Here is a 25781-nt window from a genome sequence, read left to right on the forward strand (position 1 = left end):
GAAATGGTCTTCACCGGGTTTAATGAAAGTAGATTAAATTATGCAGTTTGTAATATCTTCTTTACTCAATAAAAATGATTTGTCGGAAGTTGGATCTGTTTGTATATAATAGCAGCATTATGCCTATTATGCCTATAATAGCAGCATTATGCCTATCTAAATCCCGAACACAACAACAGAGGGAAGGACGCTTCCGGTTCGTTCTACCCCAGGCATGCGCAGATTGTGCACTCTGCTCTGTGATGACGTCGCGCGGAAACCCATCTATAGAGACACACGGCCGGAAGCGGAAGGCCTACAAATCCACGCCCACTTTTGACACTCGGGGTCCGTTAGAACGATGAACTGCAGCTCTCAATGCAATCTCTATGAGAGGCATTGTAAAATACCGTCATTTCACTGGTTAACTACTGAGGCTGTAGCGATTTTTTTGGTGTTCTAATAATCTGTCCCATTTGTTTAATTTGTCCTTTTTAATGTCCCATATCTTTCATCTCGATATACTTCCCACAATATACTATAATATACTCCATCAGTATGTCAAAACCGCTAGCATCGGAGATCCAGACTTTAAGTGGTCGCATCACGGACGCATCCCTTGAGGTTTTCAATACCCAGAAAACTGGCGAAAGTGGCCGTTTTCAATAGGTTTTGGTCATTATCTCTGGAACAGAAGGTCCAATCTGCTCAGTTCAAAGCTTGTTGGATGCGTGACTTTGAGGACATTAAGCACGCAATGACACATTTTCGGGTTATTTTTTTTTTAGGGGAGGCGAGATCTTAGTTGGGCAGGCGACCGCCTCTCCTGCCTCTACAGTGGGTACGCTGTCGGTCGGCGCTCGGCGCTCGTAAAGACAGTGATGTCACTGAAATGCCTGTCTGCTGTCTACCCTCTGCTGTGTTAGCATTATGGGTAACTCGTTAAAGTGGCAAATTAAATGTGAAACACATCAACTATTAAGAAAACAAGAAGATATGTTGACAAAGACACTCCATACATTTGGAAACATATTTTTATTTAAATCAATATCGTCTTCAGTTAATGCAGGATAATTTTAAAAGTAGGCTAACTTTCATATCCTCTCATAGGGAATGCATTGGCAGCTGCAGTTCATCGTTCTAACGGACCTCGAGTAGCGGCGCTGTCTCAAAAGTGGGCGTGAAATTTGTAGTCCCTGTGTGTCTCTATACACGAATCCACAGAGCGCTTCCCTGTAGGTATGGCTCCGCCCCCTTTAGGTAGCGCCGCCATTACTGCGGTGTCAATATCAGTCAGCTGCTACTACGCTGAGTGCGGTGATATTGACACCGCAGTAATGGCGGCGCTACCTAAAGGGGGCGGAGCCATACCTACAGGGAAGCGCTCTGTGGATTCGTGTATAGGGACAGGCTGTAATTGCTTAAGCCCCGCCCCCTCTGTATTCCTATTGGCTGGGTTTTAAACAGCCATAACTCCAGTTCACAGCATCGAAAACCTACAAAACTTGCCAGGTGCACTTAGAGTCAAGATGAAGTACAAAAGTTTGCAAACCTTTGTCATGATAACTGCATTTTGACACAAGTTTGAAATTTGCATTATAAGCAACACAATATCTAGTATTGGCACTACCTTCCTTCTTTGCGTTTCCATTCGGCCAAAGTACCCAAATAGTAAGCAGGGAAAGTGCTTAATTTATGTTGCCATGTTATGAGCTGTCTCGTGCACACGCGCCAGTGCTTCAGTGTTAGTCTCTGTGTGTTTATGTTTTGTGGAGTGTATTCCTTGGCCTGTGCACACAGCGGTTTGCAAGATTAGCTTTGGACTCACACACACATACACGAAAGCTCTCTCAGCAACTGTCTTGCAATCTGCAATCTCTTGACACAAAGAGACAACGTTTTGGCCTTCAACTCTTGGACCCATAGATCGTACAATCCTCTAAAACCTCTAAACAATGTAGCGCCAAAAGTGATTTCACTTCCACCAATAGGGGGTGCCACAAATTATACAAATGAACTGTTTGTTGCAGAAAAGTGATAACAATGACAGGGTTTTCAACACTCAATACATTAACCTGTAATTGCCTTTGCAAATTTGTGAGCGGGGCCTATCTCTTACAAAACATCATGAACAAAACATCCAATCAGACCCAATTTGGAATCTTGTGTCTTTAGGGGCCTCTGTAGAACTTTCTACATGATCTGCTGGTGCGGTCTGCCACTTTTCAGCTGTGTAGCCTATCTCATTCTAAATGCCATATTGCCTTTATAGGTCAGATGCAAATTGACTGTAAATGTGTAGCCGTAATGACATCATGACATTACAGAGCTCTGTAAGCTAGCTTACTTACCCCCTATAAAAAGTAGGAATAAAAAAAAATCCAAAAAGGTAGCACATCCAAAATTTCAAATCAATGGAGGACAAAGTACTCACATTTATTATTGGCACACACCAATAAACGAACGCTTACGCGTATCGGATATGAGCCTTCATAAGAGCATTGTTGATGCGCAACCTTACTTACCCCCTCTTGTGAGGGATTGCAAAGGAATGTGGGGCAATGAAAACCCAACACATTTCAAATTGCGTCTTTGAATGACTGGTGATGCAAACATATTTCACACAAGGAATTAACCAAATCAGACTTTGTGTATTACTAACCTCACGTCACCAGGCTTTCCAAATTTGTATAATAGAAATCAGAGAATAGAAAGATGGAGAGGGAGGTAAACAATGAATAGCCTCTGTATGAGAGAGACAGGGGGACAGTGACGATGATGTATGATGATCATGATCACATGCTAGTAGGTAGACATTTTGTACCCAACCATTTTAAATGATAGATGCTGCAAAAACTCTGCCTGCCCAACTCTGCCTCACTCTCTCTCTACTTCTCAATTCACTTTTGATTGATTAATGTATTACCATTTGAAAAAAAGGTACAGTGGTACAGATTTATACAAAAGTAGGCTATGCTAAAAGGATAACCCCAAAAAGCCCAGGGCTTATTTCCTTTGAGGCCCTGTACTTCACTTCACTTCAATTTCAATTTCATTAAGCCATGTGTAAACAGTATTGCAACTTAGGAAAACTATACAAAACCATAAGAATTGTGCATTTGCCATCAGAAATAGTTATACTGTAGTAGGAAAGGTTAGAAGGATAAACTTTTGAAACAAAATATGGCTGCAATATTTCAAAGTTTTGCAATGGTATAAAACCTGTGGGACAATTAATAGCAGCACATTTTTCACATGTATGTAAAATTGCGCACAAGTAACAGCAGTTTTTCAGAGAGAGGGAGAGAGAGAGAGAGAGAGAGAGAGAGAGAGAGAGAGAGAGAGAGAGAGAGAGAGAGACGCACGCAGGCACGCACGCATACACACACACACACACACACACACACACACACACACACACACACACAGACAGACAGACGCTCAGACAGACACAGAGAGAGAGGGGGAGGGAGAGAGGATGGGCGGGGGAGAGAGACAGACAGACAGACAGAAAGGGAGAGATAGAGAGAGAGAGAGAAGGGATGGGAGAGAGGGAAAGAGAGAGAGAAAAGAGAACTGCGCTGCACTATGTGCACTGCCACCACTAGCTTTCAGTGAGTCAGTAGTGAGATCTAGTGGATCGGGAGTGGAGATGGGCTGACTGACTGACTGGAGGCACAGGGAGACTCAGCAACACTAACTAACCACCGCGCAGTGTGTCGAGCGAGAAGACAACGGGGTAAGTTTGGCAACACGGAGATAAATGATCCCATGCTCTGTGTGAGGCTTTGGGATAACACCATGAAACGGTTAAAATAACAACTCGCTTGGCCAGCGATGAGCTACAGTAGGTAGCCTTATCTTTGGTGTGTTAGCTGTAGAACAAAACTTGTCTGCCAGGCAGGCAGGTTAGCTGAATGCTAGCCAGGTGGCCATGTTTGTAACGTTCACTACAATGCACAACGTTTAGACATTGAATAGATTCTGACCTGACAAGTTCATATATTATACTGAGCTTTTATTTATTTGGTTAGAACAGTAAGCAGAGCTGGTAAAATGTGGAGTGCAGGTTAGCGTTAGCTAGGTATCTAAGCTAAAGCTAACCCTGGTACAGTACAGAACCATTTGGTCCGATGAACAGTAAGTATAAATGGTTCTATACAATGGCTGAAGTAAAGCTAGTTGGTGCTGTTAACAGTGTTGTGTGTGTGTGATAATAATCTGTTTACAAAAGCATAACGTTATTAAACGCCTTCTTGTTACCCTGCTATTTAATTAACGTTACCAGTCTACTGGAAAATACTAACGTTAGACCCGTTATGGGGTGCTCCTTCCATTCCGACATCTCACCACTCCGACTAGTGGCTTCCGCGTGCGGTTATGGTTAGGGTTAGGGTTAGGTATAGGGTTCGTCAACGTCGGAAAGGCGACATGTCGGAAAGGAGAAATGCACCCCCAAGTTATCCATGGAATCTGGTTGAGCTCAGCCAGCCAGTGGACTGTCGAGAGATGGATTTAACGTTTAACGTTAGATTTGAATATTATTAGTGTCGACGTTGCGTGGAAGTGTCGTGTCTTGGTTTGTAGAGATTTCTTCCTGTGTGAAACCTACTGTACCATCGTGCTGCTGCCTACTGCCCACAAGACAGTATCAGGCCTCATTATGAAATGTGACTGTAGTAGGGCTACAGAACACTCTAAAACCAGTGGTTCTCAATCTGAACCTTTTCAGGCCGTGACACCCCAAAATAATCATACTTGAACTGCCCCCCCCCCTTTTGTTTGACTTGGTTCCACAGATAAATATTGTGAAAATAGCAGATCTACAAGCCCACAACGCCTTTTAGATCGGTTATTTTCACAATTTATTAAATTATTTGACAATTTGGCCAATGTTTTATAGTATATAGTTTGTTGATTGTTATGCAGTAATGGTATTACTATTTTTTTTTTAGGTCTTAAAAAGGTCTTAAAAGTCCTTAATTTGTCACTTAACTGTCATCTGGGGATCCCTCAAAAAACCACGTAGGGACCCGACCCACAGGTTGAGAAGCGCTGCTCTAAACCTACAGGCCTGGTTTGCACATCTCTGAGCCAGAAATTGTCCAGAAGGGTCTTAAACTCGACAGACCTGAAGAAGTCTTGCCTGCTCTTCTCCAGGCTGGCATTGATTGATCCTTTCTGGTTTGGACAGATATATGCGGCTGTTTGAATTTACTATCGAGCTAACAGAATCAGACTCTCAAACTGCACAGTAAAAAAATAGGTATCTCTGAAAGTGTACCATTTGTTTACATTTGTACATTTTCAGAGTTATGAAGTTGTAACACATTGAGAATTTTCCTTTCTGCCAGGTAACCTCTTATTTGCCACAAATCTGTGTGTATGTGTTGCTGGTGTAATGTGGTAGCCTTGGATCAAGACTATCATATATGTATTGACTTTTACTTTCGTCAAAATCAATAAAATGCATCGATAGTCTTGATCCGTGGCTAGTAATGTGGTAGCTTTGGCATGACATAGACCCTCTGAATTTGTAGATCAATTCAACAGAAAAAACTACAGCACTTTGAGTCCGAGGTTAGCCATATTTGGTCGTTGGAAGTGAACGAGTGTGTTTGTTGGTTGAGGGAGTGAAGGAGACAGATTCCATGCCAGCAGCAGCATGACAGGGCTTGTCACTATGAGGGCCTCCCTCACAGTAAACTCCCTTACCTAGGGGCGCCTGCCTGGTGACATCACATTGTCTATTCTGTATATGTCTAATTTCACTCATTTACCTGCTTGGCAGGATTAATGTAGGCTTAAGACGAGGGAGGAAAGAATGTGGATGTGGTGGAGATAATAAAGTAGACACAATGTGGAGTCTTGCGTTGACTTAACTTGGCTACTTCAAAAGTTAGATACACCTTTATTGATCCTGAGGGATATTCAGGTGTCATAGAAGTAGTGAGCTAAGAATGATTAGGTTCTTCTTTACTTCTCTAGCCATATGTAACTTTCTTTTGTCATTGATGATTTTTTTCTCTTCCTGCTCTCACACTATTTGTCCCTCCCTCTCTTGGCTCCGGTGTGGAAAGTTAACACCAGTAACCAGCCAAATGCTTCTGGCTGGTAAGCTAACACTGCCATCACTTTTTCAGGGGACTGCTGACACCAACCATCATTTGGAAGTTTGGCTGCTTAAAATAATGATAGTTTGACTACTACATTGAAATTGTGAGTCCAGACAGTCAAATGGCCATATTCCCTGCATATGATCTGATCATGTGTGGTGGTTGCAGGTCAAGCTGGATAGGAGTGAAATCTTTGTATCCCATTGCTGAGCCAAAACCCGGCTGAGAGACGCGTGCAGGGAGCAGGTGATACATGGAGGGAGGGGAGTGCTCATTTTGTTTCATGTGATACCCTATTCCGTCCACCACAGCTTGCCAAATCGGACGGCGCACTTGGCGATGCGTGAGGGCTGAGGCTATCGGCTGCTCATCGCGGGCACTCACTCGACTAATGGCTCGCTCAGACACGAGTCAAGGCCTGTTATTCGATGTGCCAGCCTTGTTCTCAAGTCATTTAAAAAGTCATGCATTTGTTGTAAATCCTTCATCTTGCACATACCAGGATGTTGAGTGAACCAAAAAATGTGGCTTGGCAATGACATACATGTCAGTGGAATGAACTTTGTGTGCTCATCTAAGGAAGTAGATTTAATACTAGTACAGTGTGTCATACCGTATTTTATCTGTTTACGGAGGTCACATTTTTCTCTGCTGTTGACAGACACGGGTCCATAAATGAAGAAAAATGAGCATCCACTGTGGCGTTGTCCTACCCTCCCACACCACCCCACCCCTTTTGTACTGTTTATGACCTGCTCTGTGTGACCAAAGGGTTGCTGTGTGATGGGTGGACAAAGCCTTCCTTCAATCTGGAAAGAGTGAGAGTTTTTGGAGCTGTGTTTGAGTTAGGAAGACAGCTCCTAGTCAGTGAGCGCTACATGCCCCATTCTGACCTTCTCTTCAGTCTGACCTTTAACCTGCTGCTCTCACAGTCTGTCCAACTGTCTTCTGCTACTTGCTTCGCATTTGTGCATCAGGCTGTTCATTCCATTCCCTCTCTTCTGCACACACACAATCTTGCCTGTCATGGAATATAGCATCTGCTAAATCAAAGGGTTTCATTGCCTTGTCGTGGATTTTCTTGAGTAGACATTTTGTCGGGCGCTGGACTTGATGCGACATGTCATATGAATTGCGTTAGCCTTGTCTATTTGTTATTTTTCCACAAGACGGTGAGGAAAACCTGTCTACAAATTGGCCTTACTACATTGAAACTCTACACAATAATATCCTCGCTGTTATTTTATCCATTTGTAATTCAGGGAGAGTGTACAATTGGTCCATCCATTTAGTTACATTTTTGTACACAAGAGTTTAATTAACACGATTTTCCTGTCTAGGCTTCAGTTTAGCTCTAGGTATTGTAAATGCCTATGTAGGTTGTCTAGGTTTGGTTTTACACCATATGTCTGATAGTGTCTCTTATGCCTACAAAACGCATTCAGTTGTGCATCAGTGAATTAACACTATATTCCAAGGAGCTCTGGTACAAAATGACCAAATGCTACCAAGCCACCTCTCAGTCTCACTCATAATTGTTTGTTTAGCGGACTGGTTACAAAGTCAGCTTTGATACTGTTGCTGCTTCTTTGCATGCCCATGTGCATATAAATGTGTATGTGCTCATTTGTTTCTCTCATATTATGGGATGACTTGGGAAGATACATGGGCCAACAGTGACTCTCTCAGGCCTGAGTCGATCCACAACAAGCAGGCCTTTTGTCCCGGCTTTGCCCCCTGTCCTCCCACACAAGGCTCATAATGTCCCGGAGAAAGAGAGAGTCTTTATCTTTCTTTTTCCGAAGCGTCATTTTTTTTTGACTGACTACAAAATGACAACCGCTTAAACAGGGCTGATGTAACAGTATGCTCACAATATTGCTACGCCCACCCACGCTGGTTTCACATTGAGAGAGATTCTCACACACACAACTAGCTATACACAGACACACATTAATCATTTACTATTATGGATATCCAGTGAGTAGCTGCTCTGAGGTGTGTGTGTGTGTGTATTGTCGCTTCTCAGCAGGTTAAATATTGCCCAGTCCCTGCCAGCCAGCTCCTCTGCGTGTGTTTTCGCTTCGTGTGAAACACGGTTCAGCTCCTGTGATAAATATATATATATATATTTTTTTCTTTCTTTCTAGGCCACGCTCAAGTTGCTCTCAGCTGTGGAGGAGGGAGGGGGATGGTGGGGGCTGGCCAGAGGCTCGCCAAATAGGATGAGAGTGAGCGGAAAGAGGGAGGAGATAGCAGACAGAACGGTGTAAGAGAGAGAACAAAAAAAGGGAGGGAGGGTAGAGGAGATGTTAGAGAGAGGGGGAGAAGACAGAAGAGCTGCAGACAGAGTAGGCGATATAAAGGGCTAAAGGCGGGGTTGTGGTTTGTGTCACATGATCGCCTGGCAAACGGTGGTGTGGTGAGCTCCAGGTGGCAGAGAGACCAGAGAGGGGTAGAGAAAGAGGGTGGGAGGGAGCTGGCAGAGCTCGCCACAACGAACACTGAAACTCCTCATTTCCTCGCGCTCTCCTCACACCCACACCCCTCTCCACTTTCTTCTCTCTTTCCCTCCAGGATTTTCTTCCCGATCCCCGCCGCTAGTCCACTTGCCATCGCCATCACCACCGCTCCCCCCAGCCCCCTCCCCCGGATCCTCTCCAGTCCCGGCCCCAGCGGGCCAGGGAATGTCCCGGCGTCGAGATGCCTTACGTGGATCGGCAGAACCGCATCTGTGGCTTCCTGGACATCGAGGAGAATGAGAGCAGTGGCAAGTTCCTGCGGCGCTACTTCATCCTGGACACGGCGCTGGGTAGCCTTGTCTGGTTCATGGACAACCCACAGGTAATACAGCAGCATGGCTGGCGTTAGCTTAGCCCGTAGCAATCAGCACAGAGTCTCTGCAGGGTAACTGCAGGGGCTAATGGGTAGCTTAGCTGTTAAAAAAAGTGATCTTTGCTGGCAACCCGCGGGTAATTACACACTGGGTGATGTTCGCTTACTTGCCAGTGACCTGGGTGGGCACCACACAGGTAACGACAGAGGGCTAAAGTTAGCTTAGCTGTCAGCAGTCTGGTGGCTTGGCTGTCTGCGATCGGTAAAGCTAGGTAAAGAGCTAAAGGGTAACCTCATGCATGCTGGCCCACCAGCAAAGGAGGGAGAACCAGCAATAATTTGTTTGAAATTTGACAGCAGACATGCAGGTACAGAAGTGGGACACTGGCAAGCATGTAACTAGTTAACCGCAGTTATTTGATAAAGTGAGGTGCCCCGTTGACAATCAGGATAGAGAGAGCTTCTGGTAAAGTTAATGAATGCTTGACTATGCTCCAAAGTGTTCTGGGTAGTTTCAAAACCTATGCACTCATCTAATTAGTTACAAAAGTTTGCTCTGAGACCGTGATATCACACACACACACACACACACACACACACACACACACACACACACACACACACACACACACACACACACACATTCAATCACCTACTTCTCTCTCCTTTGTTTGTATATGTAATGTATAGCACAAAAGATGTAAAGATGTCTTAGTTGTCAGTGTTCTGCTACAGTACATGACTTATTCATAAATCATGTAGGACAGGCGATATATTGAATAATTCAGTCCTGTTCTTTTTATAGCTCTACAAAAAAAAATCTGAAAATTTAATGACATTGAATTTAGATCATCTAGTTCAGAGCTATGGAAAGACTCATTCAGCAGCGTGTATGTGTGTATATACTGTACATATGTAGTACATAACCACAACATGCTCTTCAGCGTTTCCTTAGCCCTTCCACCACTTCATTCAAGTGTTTCATTCCAGAGAAAATGCTGTTGGTGCCAAACTGTGATTCCTTTTTAAAATTTTAATTGGCATGCAATAGTTTGGTTTAATAGTCTTTTCGTACCCATAGAACCTGCCTGTCGGAACGGAGTGCGTCGGCTCCCTTAAGCTCACCTACATCTCAAAGGTAAGCCCTGCTCCTGCAGCTTTTAGAAGGTGATGTTTGTAAACATGACATTCATGGTGTTTAAGTTTTCTATGCCTGATGAGCGCGTGTTTCCTCGTAGGTCAGCGACGCCACGAAGCAGAGGCCTAAGGCAGAGTTCTGCTTTGGTAAGCACACACTCACACAGGTTCTGGTCACTCAATCAATCAGATCTCTACTTTTAAACCCCCCCCACACACACACACACACACACCATTAATGTTCAAAAACACGGAGCATGTCAGTGTGTCACTGTAGCCTGTGGGAGGAATGCACACTGTCCTTGTCTCACCCCTCAATCTCAGCCTAGAGTGACATTCCACGTATTTTCTCCGCTCCGTCGACCAGGTAGCCAGCTGTTTAGGCAACACTGACTTGATGGGTGGTTGTCATAATGTTTTAAGCTTATTTATTTTTTATAGATACGAAACGGGTTAAAACGCATCCAGAATGTCACTTTGGTCACTAATTTGCAATTAAAGTATAACCTAATGATAAACAGACTTGGGACCCAAGTGTCCATGATAAAACATAGATCTGAGTTGTAGTTGTCTGTTGTCTGTCGCGGACACTCAATAAAGAAGGGAATGTAACTTGTAAAGTGTCTGCAAACGGATGGCTCTGTGATCTCGCAAGGCCAGCTGCTGTGCAAGGTTAGAGGGGCCAGTGGTAGATTATTATTTTTAATTCAAACCTTAATTTTCACATTCAACGGTTGGTTTAAAAGAAAAAAAAAGTATTAGAATATTGGTTGACAGCCCTATACAACTGACACCAGCGCAACTAAGTATAACTCAGGCTTTAAGCCGTTCATACCGTGACCTCCATCCCTGTCTTCCGTGCCTGTGCTGTCTCAACAAATGGAACAGCGAATGTTGCATAAACAAGAGCCATCATCCCATAGCATTGGGAGGTTATTGAGGCACAAACCTTCACCCCCCTGTTATTGTTTACCAGCAACCCCCCCCCCCCTCCTTTATTCAGCCTCAATAGCAGGAAACACTAGTGTGTGTGTGTGCGTGTGAGACATGAAGTTGACTTGCCCTGACTATATGTGTGAATTTGCGTGTGCGTGTACAGTACACATGGGCTCGCATGTTGAGATTTCCACAGGATGCAGACATCCTAATCGGAACCCAATTCAGAAACGTAGGGGAGGGTATTTTTATACTGCCGTTTGCGTGCCACATGTTAAACTGATCACTACAACTACCCTCTCCCTCCCCCCTCCGTGCTGTGACTTAAAGGACGACTTCACCCATTTTCAACCTATCTTCATATAATTGGTCCTCACTAATACTCTTGATAAAATGGTAAAAAAGAAAAACCTCGGTCTGTGTCTCATAGGAGGGCTGTGGACAGTCCAGGAACCCGTCTACCAGTGACATCATCGTTAGGCAGGATTTTCTTTCCAACAAGATTTCACAAGATATTAACACGAGAACAATGGCTTCTATTATTGCATTGCAACTTTCCAGGAATAGAAAACCTGCAGTTTCTATTAGCTTGGATTCCCCATCGATGATGTCAATGGTAGGCAGGTTTCTGAACTGTCCACAGCCCTCCTCTGAGACACAGAGTAGAAAAAATTGTACCATTTTATCATAAGCATTAGTGAGGACCAATTATATGAAGATAGGTTGAAAATGAGTGAAGTTGTCCGAAATAGGTGTACCTTAAGAAAAAGTGAGACTTTCTGAGTGGCTGGTTGTGAATCATGAATGCGTATGTGTTCGGAAGTGTTTGCCAGCCAGCATACAGATATGTGCATACGTTTCCAAGACTAACCAAGTTATGTGTTCTTGTGATTCGCCTGTGCCTGACGCAACTGCACACATATTTTGTGCATGCGTTACTGTTGGCTTTCAACTGTGTGACTCAGATATTGGCACCCACCACCAGTGGTGGACAGTAACTAAGTACATTTACTTGAGTACTGTACTTAAGTACATTATTTTGTACTTAAGTATTTTTTGCAAGCACATGACTTTAACTGCATTTCTAGGAAGGGACTCTTAGGACCTAAACTTACAAAAATATATTATGAATTAACCACTCTTCTAAGATAATGAAAATAGCTGATCTTCAAGCTTGCACCACGTCGTGGCGTGCTGTGAGCTTGTAGATCGGCTATTTTCACTATTTCTGAAAATTTCGGATTAATTTTTTTTACTTATTTTAAAATGTTGTAAATTTTCAATACAGCAATTCATTGATAGAAAAACATAAACATACTTTGTAATTTGTACGAATACTTGCGTATTTACTCGAGTATATACTTTGTCCACCACTGTCGCCTAAATCAGTATTCCCAGGCCTTTCAGGAAGCCCAATACCCCAACAAATGGCCAGTGTGCAACTCCCCTCCCACCCTCCTAGTTGTGGGACTTAAGGCCCGTTCATAGTCCCTAGATGGGTCTAAAACGTGCGTCAGGGGGTGAGGGATTCCGTCCGTTCTTTACAGACGCATGCATAGTCGCTGACGTTAAATCCGTAGGAATTATAACGTTGGGCGTAGTACACCTATTAATCCACTAGATGGCAGCTGCGAGGTTTTAAATGTTGTGAAAAGTGTTGCCATGTCCGCTTATTATAAGCGACTTTGGGCTTATTTTTCTGTAAAGTTACTTGTAAACAAACATTGGTGGTTGCGGTTTTATTTGGGCTTGTTTCTAAAGTGTAGTTGCTTATTTGGGCCAATTATTATTTAAACCAGTGATTCTCAAATAGATATTGTAGATCTGCTATTTTCATGTGATGTGGCCTAGTCGATTATTTTGGGCTTGTTTTCATAGACCTGGTTGCTTATTTCTCTCACAAAACCTGGCAACAGCGCTAAAATGGACGCCAAAACAACGCAATAAAAGACACAAACTAGTCCACAAACTAGACAAATGGTTGTCTACAAAACGTGAGTTTCGCCCCATACTGCACTGTGCTATATTATTTGTGTGTGTGTGTGTTTAGGGAATGGCTGGCTGGGTTCATTTTGTCACAGTAATTAAGTACATTTACTCAAGTACTTCCACCACCAACGTGGGTCTTTTTGTGGAGAAAGAGTGCCCAAGGAAAACTTTTTTTCCCTGATATACTGCCAACGGTTTCCACTGGTACTACAGGCAACGTACAAACGAACGTACGTCGGCCTGACGGTGAATGTTGATCGCACGGACGGAAATCCTGGAGCCGTAAGTGACGGAGGGGGAGACAAAAACGACAACGCAAGGAGCGCTGGCGCTGGTTACGTATCCTTACGTCCGACTATGAATGATACTTTAGCCAGATGCTGCTAATAAGATCTGTAGCAAAAAATGTCTGCCACTGTTAACATTTGCAGAATGTAGAGGCATATTGTCAGACATAATGTCTCATCAATATGTCCCTTTTTAACTTTGCAATACATCATCTTTAAACATGTTCCTACCTAATCCCCAGCTCCACCGCACTTCAGCAAATCACCTGGAGCTACTTATTTACTCTGTAGATTCCCCCCAGCATATGTGAGCCTAACTTTTTCAGTCTTAGTAGGCTAATGGGTACATTCTCCTTAGCTGTCCATATTGGTCCTCTGAATGAGATGGAGAGACTGGGGAGGGCAAGAGAGAGTGAGGCTTTGCATGTGTCCCAAGAGCTGGTGCAGACAGAGTTGCGTGCGCACACATACACACACACACTCGGAGGGAACTAGAAAGAATTATCTCCATTGTGTCACAAAGTTTGAGCTATTTGCAGCTCATTTCACCCTGACTTACCAGTCAAGCTCTAATGTAATTTATCTCCATGCAGTGGAGGAGAGAGACGGAGAGGGACTTTGGGTTTGGACGATGGGTCAAGAGAAGGGGGATGGATGAAAGGATGTAGACTAGAGAGAGGAGGAGAGACATAAGCGATGCTTTCAGTGCCTAAATCACTGATTCATAGCTAATCGGGGGTTGACCCAAAAACTTCTTTGTGATTGATAATGGTGTGTGTCAGGGTTTTGTGTGGGGGGGAGAGAGAGCATGTGTGCACTGTGCACAGGCCAACTTTCACAACTGGTATGTAATCGTGCATTGGAAAGACAGGGTACATGCTATTATTTTTTATCCTTAATCACTTAAGCCCTATTTTATACTTTGTCCTTCGTCATACGACAGTGTCGCATAATAAGATGCAACGCTATTTTAGATTACAGGGAAAACCTGTAATGACATGCCCAAAATAGGGACGCCAGGTTGAAGGTGGTTAAACAGTCTTTTGCCCTTACGGTGTTGGTGGGTGAGTGTGGTAAGCTGCAGGGCTGATATTGCCTCCAGCTAGGTCATCCAGTGTGAGTGAGGGCGGAAGTAGTAGTGCAGGGAGAGGGTTTGCTCCCCGGCTTCTCTCTCACTTTCCACTTGCACACACACATCCATGGTTAATGGAGCCGTGCTCTCAATACGCCCCATCCTATTAGCTACACCAGGCGGATGGTCAGACAGTCCGCTCATACAGTAGTACTTGGCCAACTCTCAATCTGCAGCGCACAGAGCACATGGGTAACAAAGCGCTCATCACCTCTACAGCTGTTTGGCTCAGTTCATCAGGAAAGAGGAAAAAAAGAGAACTCCTCCAGAGAGTCGGGTCCTTTGTTATCACTCCACACTGAATTATCGTATATAGTATCGTTGGAAACATAGCAAATTTTAGGTGCAAAGAGCAAAAATGCTATACTAGGTAGGGGACAAAATCTTCATGTCAAAATGTAATAATTGTCTTACACTGACTGAACCACTGCTGACAACTGTAAATGGATATGGATACAGGGAAGGAAGGAATGGAGTGAATGAGTGGATAAAATTCTGCTGTTCCACAGTGCAGAACTTGTATTTTATAGTCTTCCACTGGTGAAGCTTACTCTTATTGTTTGTGCTCATGTCATGCAACAGTCATCAATGCAGGGATGAGGAAGTTCTTCCTGCAAGCCAACGACCAGCAGGACCTGGTAGACTGGGTCACCGCACTCAACAAAGCAACCAAGATCACTGTGAGTGAGAGAGAGACACACACACACTCAAACTAAATACACACAGGATCATGCGCACCACAAACGGCATACATATGGACAGAAGCGCACACTACAAGGCCACAGAAGCATGCACAGAAATGTGCACAGAACGTAGAAGCATGCACTACACATGCATGCAGAATAACACAACTCATCTTCACACACTCATGCACACAAAAAACTTTCCTTTGTTCTGTTGTGGTTCGAGCTTAGGTTGAATGCCTTTTGGAGAAGCCATTATTTAATTTCTGTTGTACACAAATGAGTGAGTGGGCCGTCAAGGCATCAGATAGTGAGTCAGAGCATGACTAACAGGATGCCTTGTATTGTTGTTCAATGTTGCCCCGGTTTGAGGGAAAGAGGAGTATTTCCACTGCGCTCTATGCGTCCTCTACCACGCAGGCCTCTGAGGAAATGGCTACCAGAGAGAGTTGGATGCATTGTGAAATTAACAGGCTCGTCAAGTTCAGCCTGTACAGCCGACAATACAGTGTGAATGTGAACCCAGTTGGAGACACTGAAAGTCCCATTTCTGCGTCATACCTGTGCTATGACAGGAAACCTTGAATGTTCCTGAATATTTGGATGAATTGGTGTGTGTGTTCTTCCCCGCAGGTCCCAAAGACGTGTGACAGCCAGCAGAATGCAGAGAACCAGAAAGCCTCGCTGGATGTCGCAGGGCCCAAGAAACAGGTCTCCTACAAGACAGAGATCATAGGAGGTGTCCCGATCATTACTCAGACGCAGGTAAATGGAATACATATCTGCACATACACACGCCATCAACCAGTCAACTCATTTAAGTAGAAGGATACATGTACAAAATTCTTTGTATGTAAAATTACATTTACAACTTCAAAATGTGAATGCTTGACTTTTTTCCATATCTCAACTTATCATGAGCATTTACCATAATCTTTGACTTTACCTTATTTTATGGTTTAAATAACATAATTTAGATACATCTGAAATTACACCTAAAATAATTAATTACAACACTAATGTAGACAAATCATTACATCTATTCATTTAACAAAATCACTGTCTGTCTGGGCGCCGTACAACCGATTGACCTCACACACACAGATGACCCAGTGGTGGTTTTCCTGTGAACCAAAAAACCTTGTATATCTGTGTCTGATTGTGCTGATTGTCTGATTGGACCTGAATCTCTGTGTGTTTGGTCGGGGGGGGGGGGTGGGAACCGGCTTCCCTGATTGGCCAACCCTACACACATTTGTGCCGCTTCGCCAATATAAGTGTCAGCGCGTACAATAGAACTCCAATATAAGTGTCAGCGCGTACAATAGAACTCCAATATAAGTGTCAGCGTGTACAATAGAACTCATGACATTTACATCATCAATCAACACAACGTCAGCAGTTTCTGACGACATCAGGATCACCTTATCAGCATATTTAGTTGGGTTGTATGTTAGTGGGTAACGCAATGGGTTACCCACTATTATTTTTTACAATTTAGGAAAAAAATGCCAATTTAACATTGAGGTGCCCACAAGGTTTAGGTATCCACGGGTAACACACTGGGGACCGGTTGGGGCATGCATTATTCCCAACTTGCATCATTCCCGATTTCCTTAATTCCAGACTTGCGTGGTCCCTGAGTAGGCCGCTGCTCGGTCTAGTATTGATAATTTGCACAACATTATACTATAGCCTGCTTTAGATAAAGGAGAGATTTTGTGCAAACTTGATGCTTGTGTGTAACGGCACCTCTCCCACTCCAGCATGAAGGGGGCGACGGTGCAGAGGGGACGGAGCGCGAGGCCCTGCGCCGCTCCCACAGCCAGCTGCCCTACTTCCTCGGCAGGCCGTCTCAGGAGCAGACGGTCATCAAATCTGGCTACTGCGTCAAGCAGGGAGCTGTGGTGAGTTCTGTTCAGGCCCATTCATAAGACATAAAAACACTTCTCTTTTTTTTCGTACTGGAAACGAGGTATGGTCTGTCCTTGGGTGTTTATGCTTGGCCAATACCATGAAATTAGGCCCCTGGCTCTGTTGGGGAAAGCCCCTGTGGGCTAGTTAAAGAAAGAAATCGTGAAGAAATTAATTAGAAAAGGGGATTTGCTGGTGTCTTCCTCATTACAAAATACTGAGCGAGAAAGAATTGTAAGTCTTAATATTTAGGAACCTTCAATGATGCTGATTCAAGATACGTTTTGCTAACAAACTTTCAGTGTCTATTTTCATTTTTGCTAGCCAAAATTGTCAATCGTAACATTGTGTTGCTGTCCCCCACAGATGAGGAACTGGAAGAGGCGATATTTCCTGCTGGAAGAAAATGCAATGAGTTATTTCAAATCAGATCTGGTAATTAATTCACTTTTATTTTATGATTTTGGGAGGACTTCAATACAACAGCATGCAATGGTGGCAACACGTGGCTTTGATTCCTCCCACACAGCCTTAAGCCAGGAGAAGCAGCACAAACACACTGACACACACTCTCCCAAGTTCCAACATGTTACAGCCCTATTCCATGGAATTTGGAAGCTCCACTTCTTATGTCCTAGCTTGCCCTGACACACACACACACACACACACTCACCACCCATACACCACCCATTACCGCATGTCAGCTAGCTGCCCTACTCCTGTCCGTATTTGGGCCAGCCCTTATTCGACAGCATCTGTCTGGTTATCAACAAGGCCATCAACTTTTGTCTCTGTGCTCTCTAGCTGTGCTAATGGCTAGATCAATAAAGTTATAATTACCAGATGAGTAGTTACTAGTTAATGTTGTATCTTGTGGTTCCTAATTAACTCATTTCCTGCCAGAATTATTTCAGATTTTTGGCTGTAGACTGCCAGAGATTTTCCATTGAAAAAAAAATTTCTCAGGAGCCGAGATACAGATTTTTTAAGTTTTAAGTTAACAATGAAGTGGATAGGAGTTTAAATCTTTGATATATCATATCTCCTTGGTCTTTGGGTCTAAAAAAAAGGAAAAAAAAGATCTGCGTCTTTGGCAGCCAGGCGAGAAATTAAATAGAACGCAGATATGCGTCTTTGGCAGCCAATGTGTTAAGCATGATTAGGGGACCTTAAGTCAATAAATTGCTGTTACTGGCTAAATATAACTACTGTAATTCAAAATGTTTTTGCGAATAAGGCCTGACTCACGTTTCCCTTAAGTTTTCCTTTTTTGGCATCTCACATGTACGGCAATATTGATAAAAGCACGCTGTTAGTGAACTCTCTCTCTTTAAATCTGCACTGCGATCCTATTATTTTCATAGCTCTAATGTGTGTGTTTTCTCTTTTTGTCTTCAGGAGAAGGAACCGCTGCGAATGATCCCACTCAAGGAAGTTCACAAAGTCCAGGAGTGCAAACAGAGGTGTCCTAACAAGTCCCAGCATTCACCTGATCTTAACAAGAAAAAACAAACTCTCCACAAAGATTTACCGTCTGAAGAAATTGAATCTTTGCTTGTTAAAGTGTAGCTCAGGTGGATTTTATGACATGGGTTTGTTTTGTTTCCCACCTCTGTTGTTGTAGTGACATTATGATGAGGGACAACCTGTTCGAAGTGGTCACCACGTCTAGGACCTTCTATATACAGGTAGAATGTACATTCTAATAAGACAACGTGCACATGTTATTAAAGGGGTGTGCCGATATATCGTCTCGCGATACGTTTTCGTGACGATATGTATCGTTTTGAGAAAAAAAAATATCAGGCATATATAATATTAATAATAATAATCAGGCATGCAAACAGCCCCGAGGTGAAAAGGGTGACAACATTTTTTCGGGTCAGGTGTCACACTATTGCCCTATTTGGATTCAAAACGGCTATTGTAGCTGAAAAGCTACAAGTTCGCATATCTGAATAATGCATAATGCTTTTTTTCTCCCCCATATATTTTTCATAATAAAAAAAGTGTGTATCGAAATCGTATCGAAGTTGTGAGCCAAATATCGTATCGTATCGTTTGGTGAAATTAGTGACTCTGTATTGTTTATACTCCCCTCTCTTCCTTAACGCCGACTGTCTATTACTTCTGCTCTCTCCTCCTTTCTTTTCGTACCCCCATACCAACTGTATCTCTCCCCGTCTTTGCTTTCTCCGTCTTCCTGTCAGTTTTGTCCTCTCCCCCTCTCTTTTCCTGTCTCACTCTCACTCACTCAACACCTGCCCAAACTCTCTGTCTCTTTGTCCCATGTCTCTCTCCATCAGGCGGACAGTCCAGAGGAAATGCACAGCTGGATCAAGGCTGTGTCAGGGGCTATTGTGGCCCAGCGGGGCCCTGGCAGGTCTGCTGCTACGGTATGTGTCTCACACTTCACTACATAACGGACTTGACTTGACAAATTCCCTACTTGACTTGGACTCACACGTGCATAAGGGGGGACTTGCTTGTAACCTCAGGTGCAATGACTTGAAATTACTATTTGCTATACTTAATTAGCAATTCTAGTCCAAATTAGCCAGTCCAAATAAGGGGAGCTTATACTGTATAGGTGATGCTGTATAAATTAGGTGTTGGTCAAGTCCCTTGCCATGTTAAAATAAAGTCTTGGCTATTCAGCAAGACACAGTGAGTGACTCACTTTGTCCGATAAGGATGTGAAATATTTAACTGGAAGGGAGACCCTCAAACTTCCTTTTTTTCGACTGGCTATAAATCTGAATATTCCAAAAAGGAAGTGGTGTCATTGTTGCCTTGCATGACAGGTACTGTTGTATTTATTATCCCCTCCAGGGCGGCGCCATTGAGTTTCTCTCTGTGTGCTGCTTCATTCAATATCTGTTCACTTTCTCCCTAGTAGGCTACTGCAGGTGTAATGCAGGTAATCAGCTGTGTTGCCAGATTTTGCAAGAGAAACAAGCTGCCTGGTCTATGAAAACGAGCCCAAAAGAAGCAACTAGGCTAAGTTTTACCACTTTACATCAGCTATTTGAAAATAGCAGATCTACAAACTCACAACGCGTCGTGTAGATCTGCTATTTTCAACAACAAAAAAGTGGAAAATATTCTTTAAACATGTTAACACAAATCTTGTATGGGGGTCCCTGGCACAACATATTTCCAGATGGGGGTCCGTGGACAAATGCATATTAATCTCGGGGGTCCTTGAAATGAAATTGGGAACCATTGATTTAAAAAAAAACATTAGGAAGCAAGCTCAAATAAGCAATTACTCTAACAAATACAAACCAATGACCAGTGCTTTATAGAACTACACAACTCCTGCACCACTAGCTCACTTTCAAGTCATTACATTACACACTTTAAAAAAATCTGATTCGATTTTTTTTTTCATCTGGATAATTGTTAAATTATGACGATAATTTGTGTTAGGGTTAGACAGAACGTGTCTTTTCATTTTGTGTGCGTCACTGTATGACGTACACTTTGAAGACACAGAATTATATATGTTTCTATTCATGCAGCAAGCCATATCTGCACCCTACAAGATTTCCACAAATTGCACATTTAATTCAATCTTATTCATTTTAGAAAGTAAGCCCAAGACTGACCTACATTATGTGTTGGTCCTATCAGTCTTTTTACGAATAGGAACAGTTTGAGTGGAATCAAATGGAGTAATGAAATGACGCTAGTTAAATGGGCTGTCATTTTATGCCTGCCCTGCTTCCTACGGGAGTCGATCCCGCGCCGCTGTCTCAAGTCATTACGCAGATTATTTCTCCCCTTCAATAATACCAATTAATATTTTATATGGTATATCAACAGAAGAATATTGCAGGGGATTTTGGCCATTGTTTTGGGGCCGCTACCAACACTGTTAGCTGTGTTGCTCATTCCACGAATGCACAATCCTTAAAAGTTGTACCTCGTTGTAAAGGAGACTAATCAGGATTTCCAACAATATAAAATACAATAGCAATTGGTATTATTGAAGGGGAGGAATAATCGACCGAAATAACGTTTCCGAACTTTTTGTTTATTTATAAAACATATGGAGTACAGACATGTACAGTATGTGTTATACAATGACCGTCATTGTACAGCAGCAGCAAATAGACAAAAAGTGGCTCAATTTGTGGTATGTTCAGTCCAGAAAGGAGGTTCTAGCAAGCACAACTCTTGTTGCAAACGCACATAAAACATAACTATGTTTCAAACGCACCTAAAAAAAAGAACTGTTATTTTAGACGTGACACATTTTGATTGTGGACTTGTTTAAAGACTTGACCTGTGTGACTTACACATCCCACCACTACGCTCCATGATGGGGGGGGGGTCTAACTAGGGGTGCGACTGCATGCTCGGGTTCCCTCTCCATCCTTTTTGTTTTTTTGTTTTTGTTTTTGGTACCAACTCTCTTCTGTTGTCTCGGTTTCTAGCCTCAGGAAACAGCTTGTGGTTGTTTCTCCATCTGTGCTGCAATAAGTTGGAGCCAATGCAAATTAAGTTGGTGCAGCACAAACTACTACTGCCTTATGTCCTAAGCTTCCAAGGTTCCTAACGTTCAGAGCCACTCAACCTGCACACACACACACACAGGAAGCTAGCATTCATGTAGAATGCAGGGCACAGGTAAAGCCAGATACACAGTACTGACTGCAGAGGGTATGTTGTCCTCCATGGTTAGGTAGTAACCTGTAACTGCTCTGTGTTTCTCTACCTTGGTCTCTTTTTTTTTTCTTCTCCCCCATCCCCGTCTCTCACCCCTTTCCCTCTCTGTCTTATTCTTTTTGTCTTTCCTTCCTTTCTTCTGTCATTCTCTTCCCTGTGGGCGGACGGCCCCTCTGCTCTAATCCAGCTTTGCACTGTGTTGTTGCAGATGCGGCAGACCAGACGGCTGTCGAACCCCTGTATACAGAGGTATACGTCCCGAATCGGGGAGTGCAGCAGCACGTACGTCCTAAAGCCCCACCCCAACCTTGCCCTTTATAAAACTAAAAAGCTCACCCTTTATTTTTTTATACTTTGTTTCCACTCACTTGGCTGGCCGTTTATATTTTATTTTTTTGTTAAGTTTTGTTTTGTTTTAGACAGCCCAGGGAGAGTGGGTTGGATCGCTTTGGCCCTTCCCAACACTCCTTTCCTGAGAAAAAAACGCAACCCTCTGTACGGCTGCGACAACCCCAACAATCCCTTCCTTCACCCCTCTCTCCTCCTCGCTGCTCCCCTTGCCCACTGTTCTCTTTCCCTTTTTTGCTCCAGCTCTCTTTAATTCCACACTTTTCTACACTGCCGGATTGAAGTGCAGTTCCTGCTCCATTCCATTCTGCGCCCTCACAGCCAGCTCTGGGGCCAGGTTACGCTTTAAATATCACCCGTTAAGCATAATTTCATATACCAGTGAGGTGCGTTTGATTCAACTTCTCCCTCACACGACGTCCTGTCGCCAAAGGAGCACGGCGAAGGGAAATTAAGCGCACCTCGAGCCGCTCAAATGCATGAAAGCGTTTTGACGCACATTATTGCCCATGCACTGATGTGAGTGGCTGAATAGCGCTTTCTAACAGTCATGTAACCACTGGAAGGACCTTCTGCAGTCATTGGCTCCCACCGGCTTATTTCACATAGGCTTCACCTCAGCCCTCTCTCCATTACTGAGAAGACAGTTCTACATATGAGCCTGTAATATGATCACGCACACACAGGCGTGCACGGTATGCAAGTGGCAAACATGCGCACGACACGCAGACACTGCACTGGCTACTTGAACATCCCGGCCGTGAAACTCTGTTGCACAAACCTCTTCCCCCCTCTCCCTGTTTCCGGTTTCCCTCTCACTTTCTGTATCACATGGTATTTGTGTCTTTCACACTCTATCTTTCTTTGTTTCTTATTCCTCCTTCACGGCCCTGTTCTCTCCATCTCTGCAGTTTGCTGCAGCTGTGTACCTGTCTTAGATGTGTGACATCCTGCTTGTCTCTCCTCCTCCCTCCTGTCCGCTGCCTGTATGTCGACTCTTCTCTCACCTCTCTCACACACACACACACACATCAAAAAATAACCCTGCTCCTCTCCCCTCCCCCTCTCCTTTACTAAAAACACTAAAACCGCAATGCAGTAAAAGTGAAGTTTTAACGGTCTTGAAATACTGACTTAACTAATACTGTAAACACATCCGGGGGGTTCTCCCTTAAGATGTTTCAGACATATCAGTCCCGTCGGGCACAGCGCCATGCTTCCACGCATTTCGGAGAACCCTTAATAGCACACCCTTACCTGTTACATGTTTTGTAGTAAACTTGATGCTTTGTAGTCACTCATCTCTCTCCAACTGCTCAGTGGCTAATCCCTTCTTTCTTTTTTTTTTTTTTTTTTTTTTTGCATTTCCGATCTCTGCTGTCCCCCCCCCCCCCCCATCTCATCTTGTCTTTCAGAGAGTGAAATCTGACAGTGACAAGCTGTGAAAAGACAAGGCCTGCAAACAACTGACCACCGCTTCCTAAGACACCTCTCTCTTCTGCTATCTTCTGCCACTACCAAGCTATAACCTACTTCCTGCTGCTGTTAATACTATTACTACTATTGCTACTTCTACTTCTGCTACTATTACTACTACTACTACAACTACCACCACCAGTCTATCGTGGCTCCTTTCTTCAGCATCTACTACTGAAACTACCTACTACTTTGAAAACTCAACTCTACTACAGCTGCGTCAGGCTCCACACTGCAGCTCTGGTGCTATACTGAGTCTGTAACTATCTCTCGCTCTTTAAAAAAAACATGATCTGTTAGACGAGCAGGTTTTGTTTATTCTTTCAAACTGTCTCACCGTTTGTCTAATTTCTCCCTTTTTCTCTTTCTCTATCCCTCTCACTCCCTCCACCTCAGGAACACGGTGGCCGCTCCTCCCCTTCCACATTCTACCGCAGCCCAGCGGGGCCCCCCGCCCCTCGCTCGCCCATATCTGCCGTGCCACCCGGCTACCCAGAGCGGGGGCACGGGGGGCCTGCTCTCGCGGGCGGCACATGCCCGCAGCCTGGCGTGGGACAGCGAGCACTTCATGAGCCTGCTGCCACGGCCCAGTCACAACCCAGCGCGCCTGTCCCTGCAGGAGACGCGCCTGGCGAAGTGAGCTGCGATCCGTCCATGTTCACAGCTGCCCCCGCCACGGCCGCCGACTTGGAGTCACCATGGCGCCGGCGCAGCAGCTACGAGCCTTATGCTCTGCAAACGACCCTGAACCTGGAGGATGCCGACCTGCCGGTGAGCCAAGTCTGACCAGCAGGTCGTGGTTCCCTCACCTTTCCTCACGTAATTTCTACTTATAATTGTTTAAAAGACTCTCTGGTCTGGCCTGGACTGGCATGGCACGGGTAGAACCTTACGTAGACCAAGAGGAAAAACATTATGTTGTGTTAGGAAAGCACTGGCACTGGATTTCAAGCCAAAGCTGATGACGGACCGAGCGTACGACTAGCACAGACTAATCTGAGATCCTCTGTCTGCAAGATCCCGTTAGTGTGAGACAAACAGCGGGGGCCGGCATTGAACTTAACTGGTTGTGCGCGCCAAAGACAACCTGCTATTCACCCAGCCCCTCCCCACCTGCCTGCTCTTGTATTAAAATGTATTTTATTTATTTACCCATAGTCAACGTTGTCCGAGGGCGGGGGGAAATTAATGACTCGTTAGTTTGCTCGTGGCTATTAAAATGCAATGAGAGAACTTTATTTTAACCTGCATAACCAGCTGGCTTAAGTGCACAAAGATTTGCTCGACAATATTTGTGGGGCCCGGTATTTTTACGAACCATTTTGTGCCAAGTAAATAAGGGAGCTTTTAAAGGGTGCAAGCTACTTCCTATTGACTGAAAAAGAGTGCTTGAATCCAAGACTCGATATTCACCGCTTCTCTAATCTCTGTACTAATATCCAAATCTGTGCGGTGCTTTCGTACACTCAGTCGTTTTAATTGTAGTACTCTGGACTTGGTGTGATGCGTTTTAAGCAAATTTCACAGTCATGAATTAATCCAAAATCTAGTCTAAGACTAAATCTGTTATATTTTTTGTATTTCAAAGTCACTGCTAGGTCATGGTTTCTGTTTTAGAACCGAGTTTATGTAAAACTGTCTCTGTGACCATATATGCAGCCACAATGACTTGGTGTACACAGAGTGTTATTCCATTGTTGGTCACTGTGTTACACATTGAGGAACGGTACCACTGACTTTGTCAGCTTTATTTTATTTTAATTACCAAATATTTGAATTTAATGTCGCCTTATGTGTATTTTAATCAAGCAAAATTCATCAATTCTTAGTAAACTCTGCAGATGCCTCGTGCAAAATATAGTCATTAATTGTCATATAGTTTAAAGGTCTGCTGGTGAGTACACAAGTGAACCTGTATGGGATTTATTTATATATATATATATATATATATATATATATATATATATATATATATATATATATATATATATATATATATATATATATATATATATATATATACACTTAAAAATTCTCTCCCAGAATGTGCATTCATTTAAGACTTAAGTAGCAGTGCTAGTATAGAATCAATTCACACTTAAAAAAACAGCCACATTGCTAAATACATTTACACACTATGAGAAAGCGATCCAACAGAGTAGTACTCACTACATTAGACAGCATGGCAAAGTTGACAACAGCCGTGCATTGACAAGAAACTGACGTGACATTTTCCTGTGTATACACTTTTTATCTTAATTCTACAGCCAACTGG

At 43.6% G+C, this 25781-nt stretch overlaps 1 protein-coding gene across 2 annotated transcripts; it reads left to right on the forward strand.

Moving 5' to 3' along the window:
- Window positions 1–3527: 3527 nt before the first annotated feature.
- Window positions 3528–24685, forward strand: LOC308100991 (pleckstrin homology domain-containing family A member 1-like). Of its 2 annotated transcripts, XM_080450237.1 has the most exons (13): window positions 3528–3718; window positions 8673–8939; window positions 10012–10068; window positions 10169–10214; window positions 14994–15091; window positions 15728–15859; window positions 16861–17001; window positions 17375–17443; window positions 18407–18471; window positions 18633–18696; window positions 19315–19404; window positions 21891–21964; window positions 23903–24283. In XM_080450237.1, exons 2-13 carry the CDS (start codon window positions 8799–8801, stop codon window positions 24144–24146), a joined length of 1221 nt encoding a protein of 406 aa, XP_080306363.1. In that variant the 5' UTR covers window positions 3528–3718; window positions 8673–8798; the 3' UTR covers window positions 24147–24283. The 2 variants fall into 2 exon arrangements, with proteins under 2 accessions (XP_080306363.1, XP_080306362.1); XM_080450236.1 differs by lacking the exon at window positions 21891–21964 and having other exon boundaries at window positions 3529–3718; window positions 23903–24685.
- The last annotated feature ends 1096 nt before the right edge of the window (window positions 24686–25781 follow it).

Source organism: Gymnoscopelus braueri (assembly GCF_963280865.1).
Source record: "Gymnoscopelus braueri genome assembly, chromosome: 14".
In the NCBI taxonomy this organism is placed as follows: Eukaryota; Metazoa; Chordata; class Actinopteri; order Myctophiformes; family Myctophidae; genus Gymnoscopelus; species Gymnoscopelus braueri.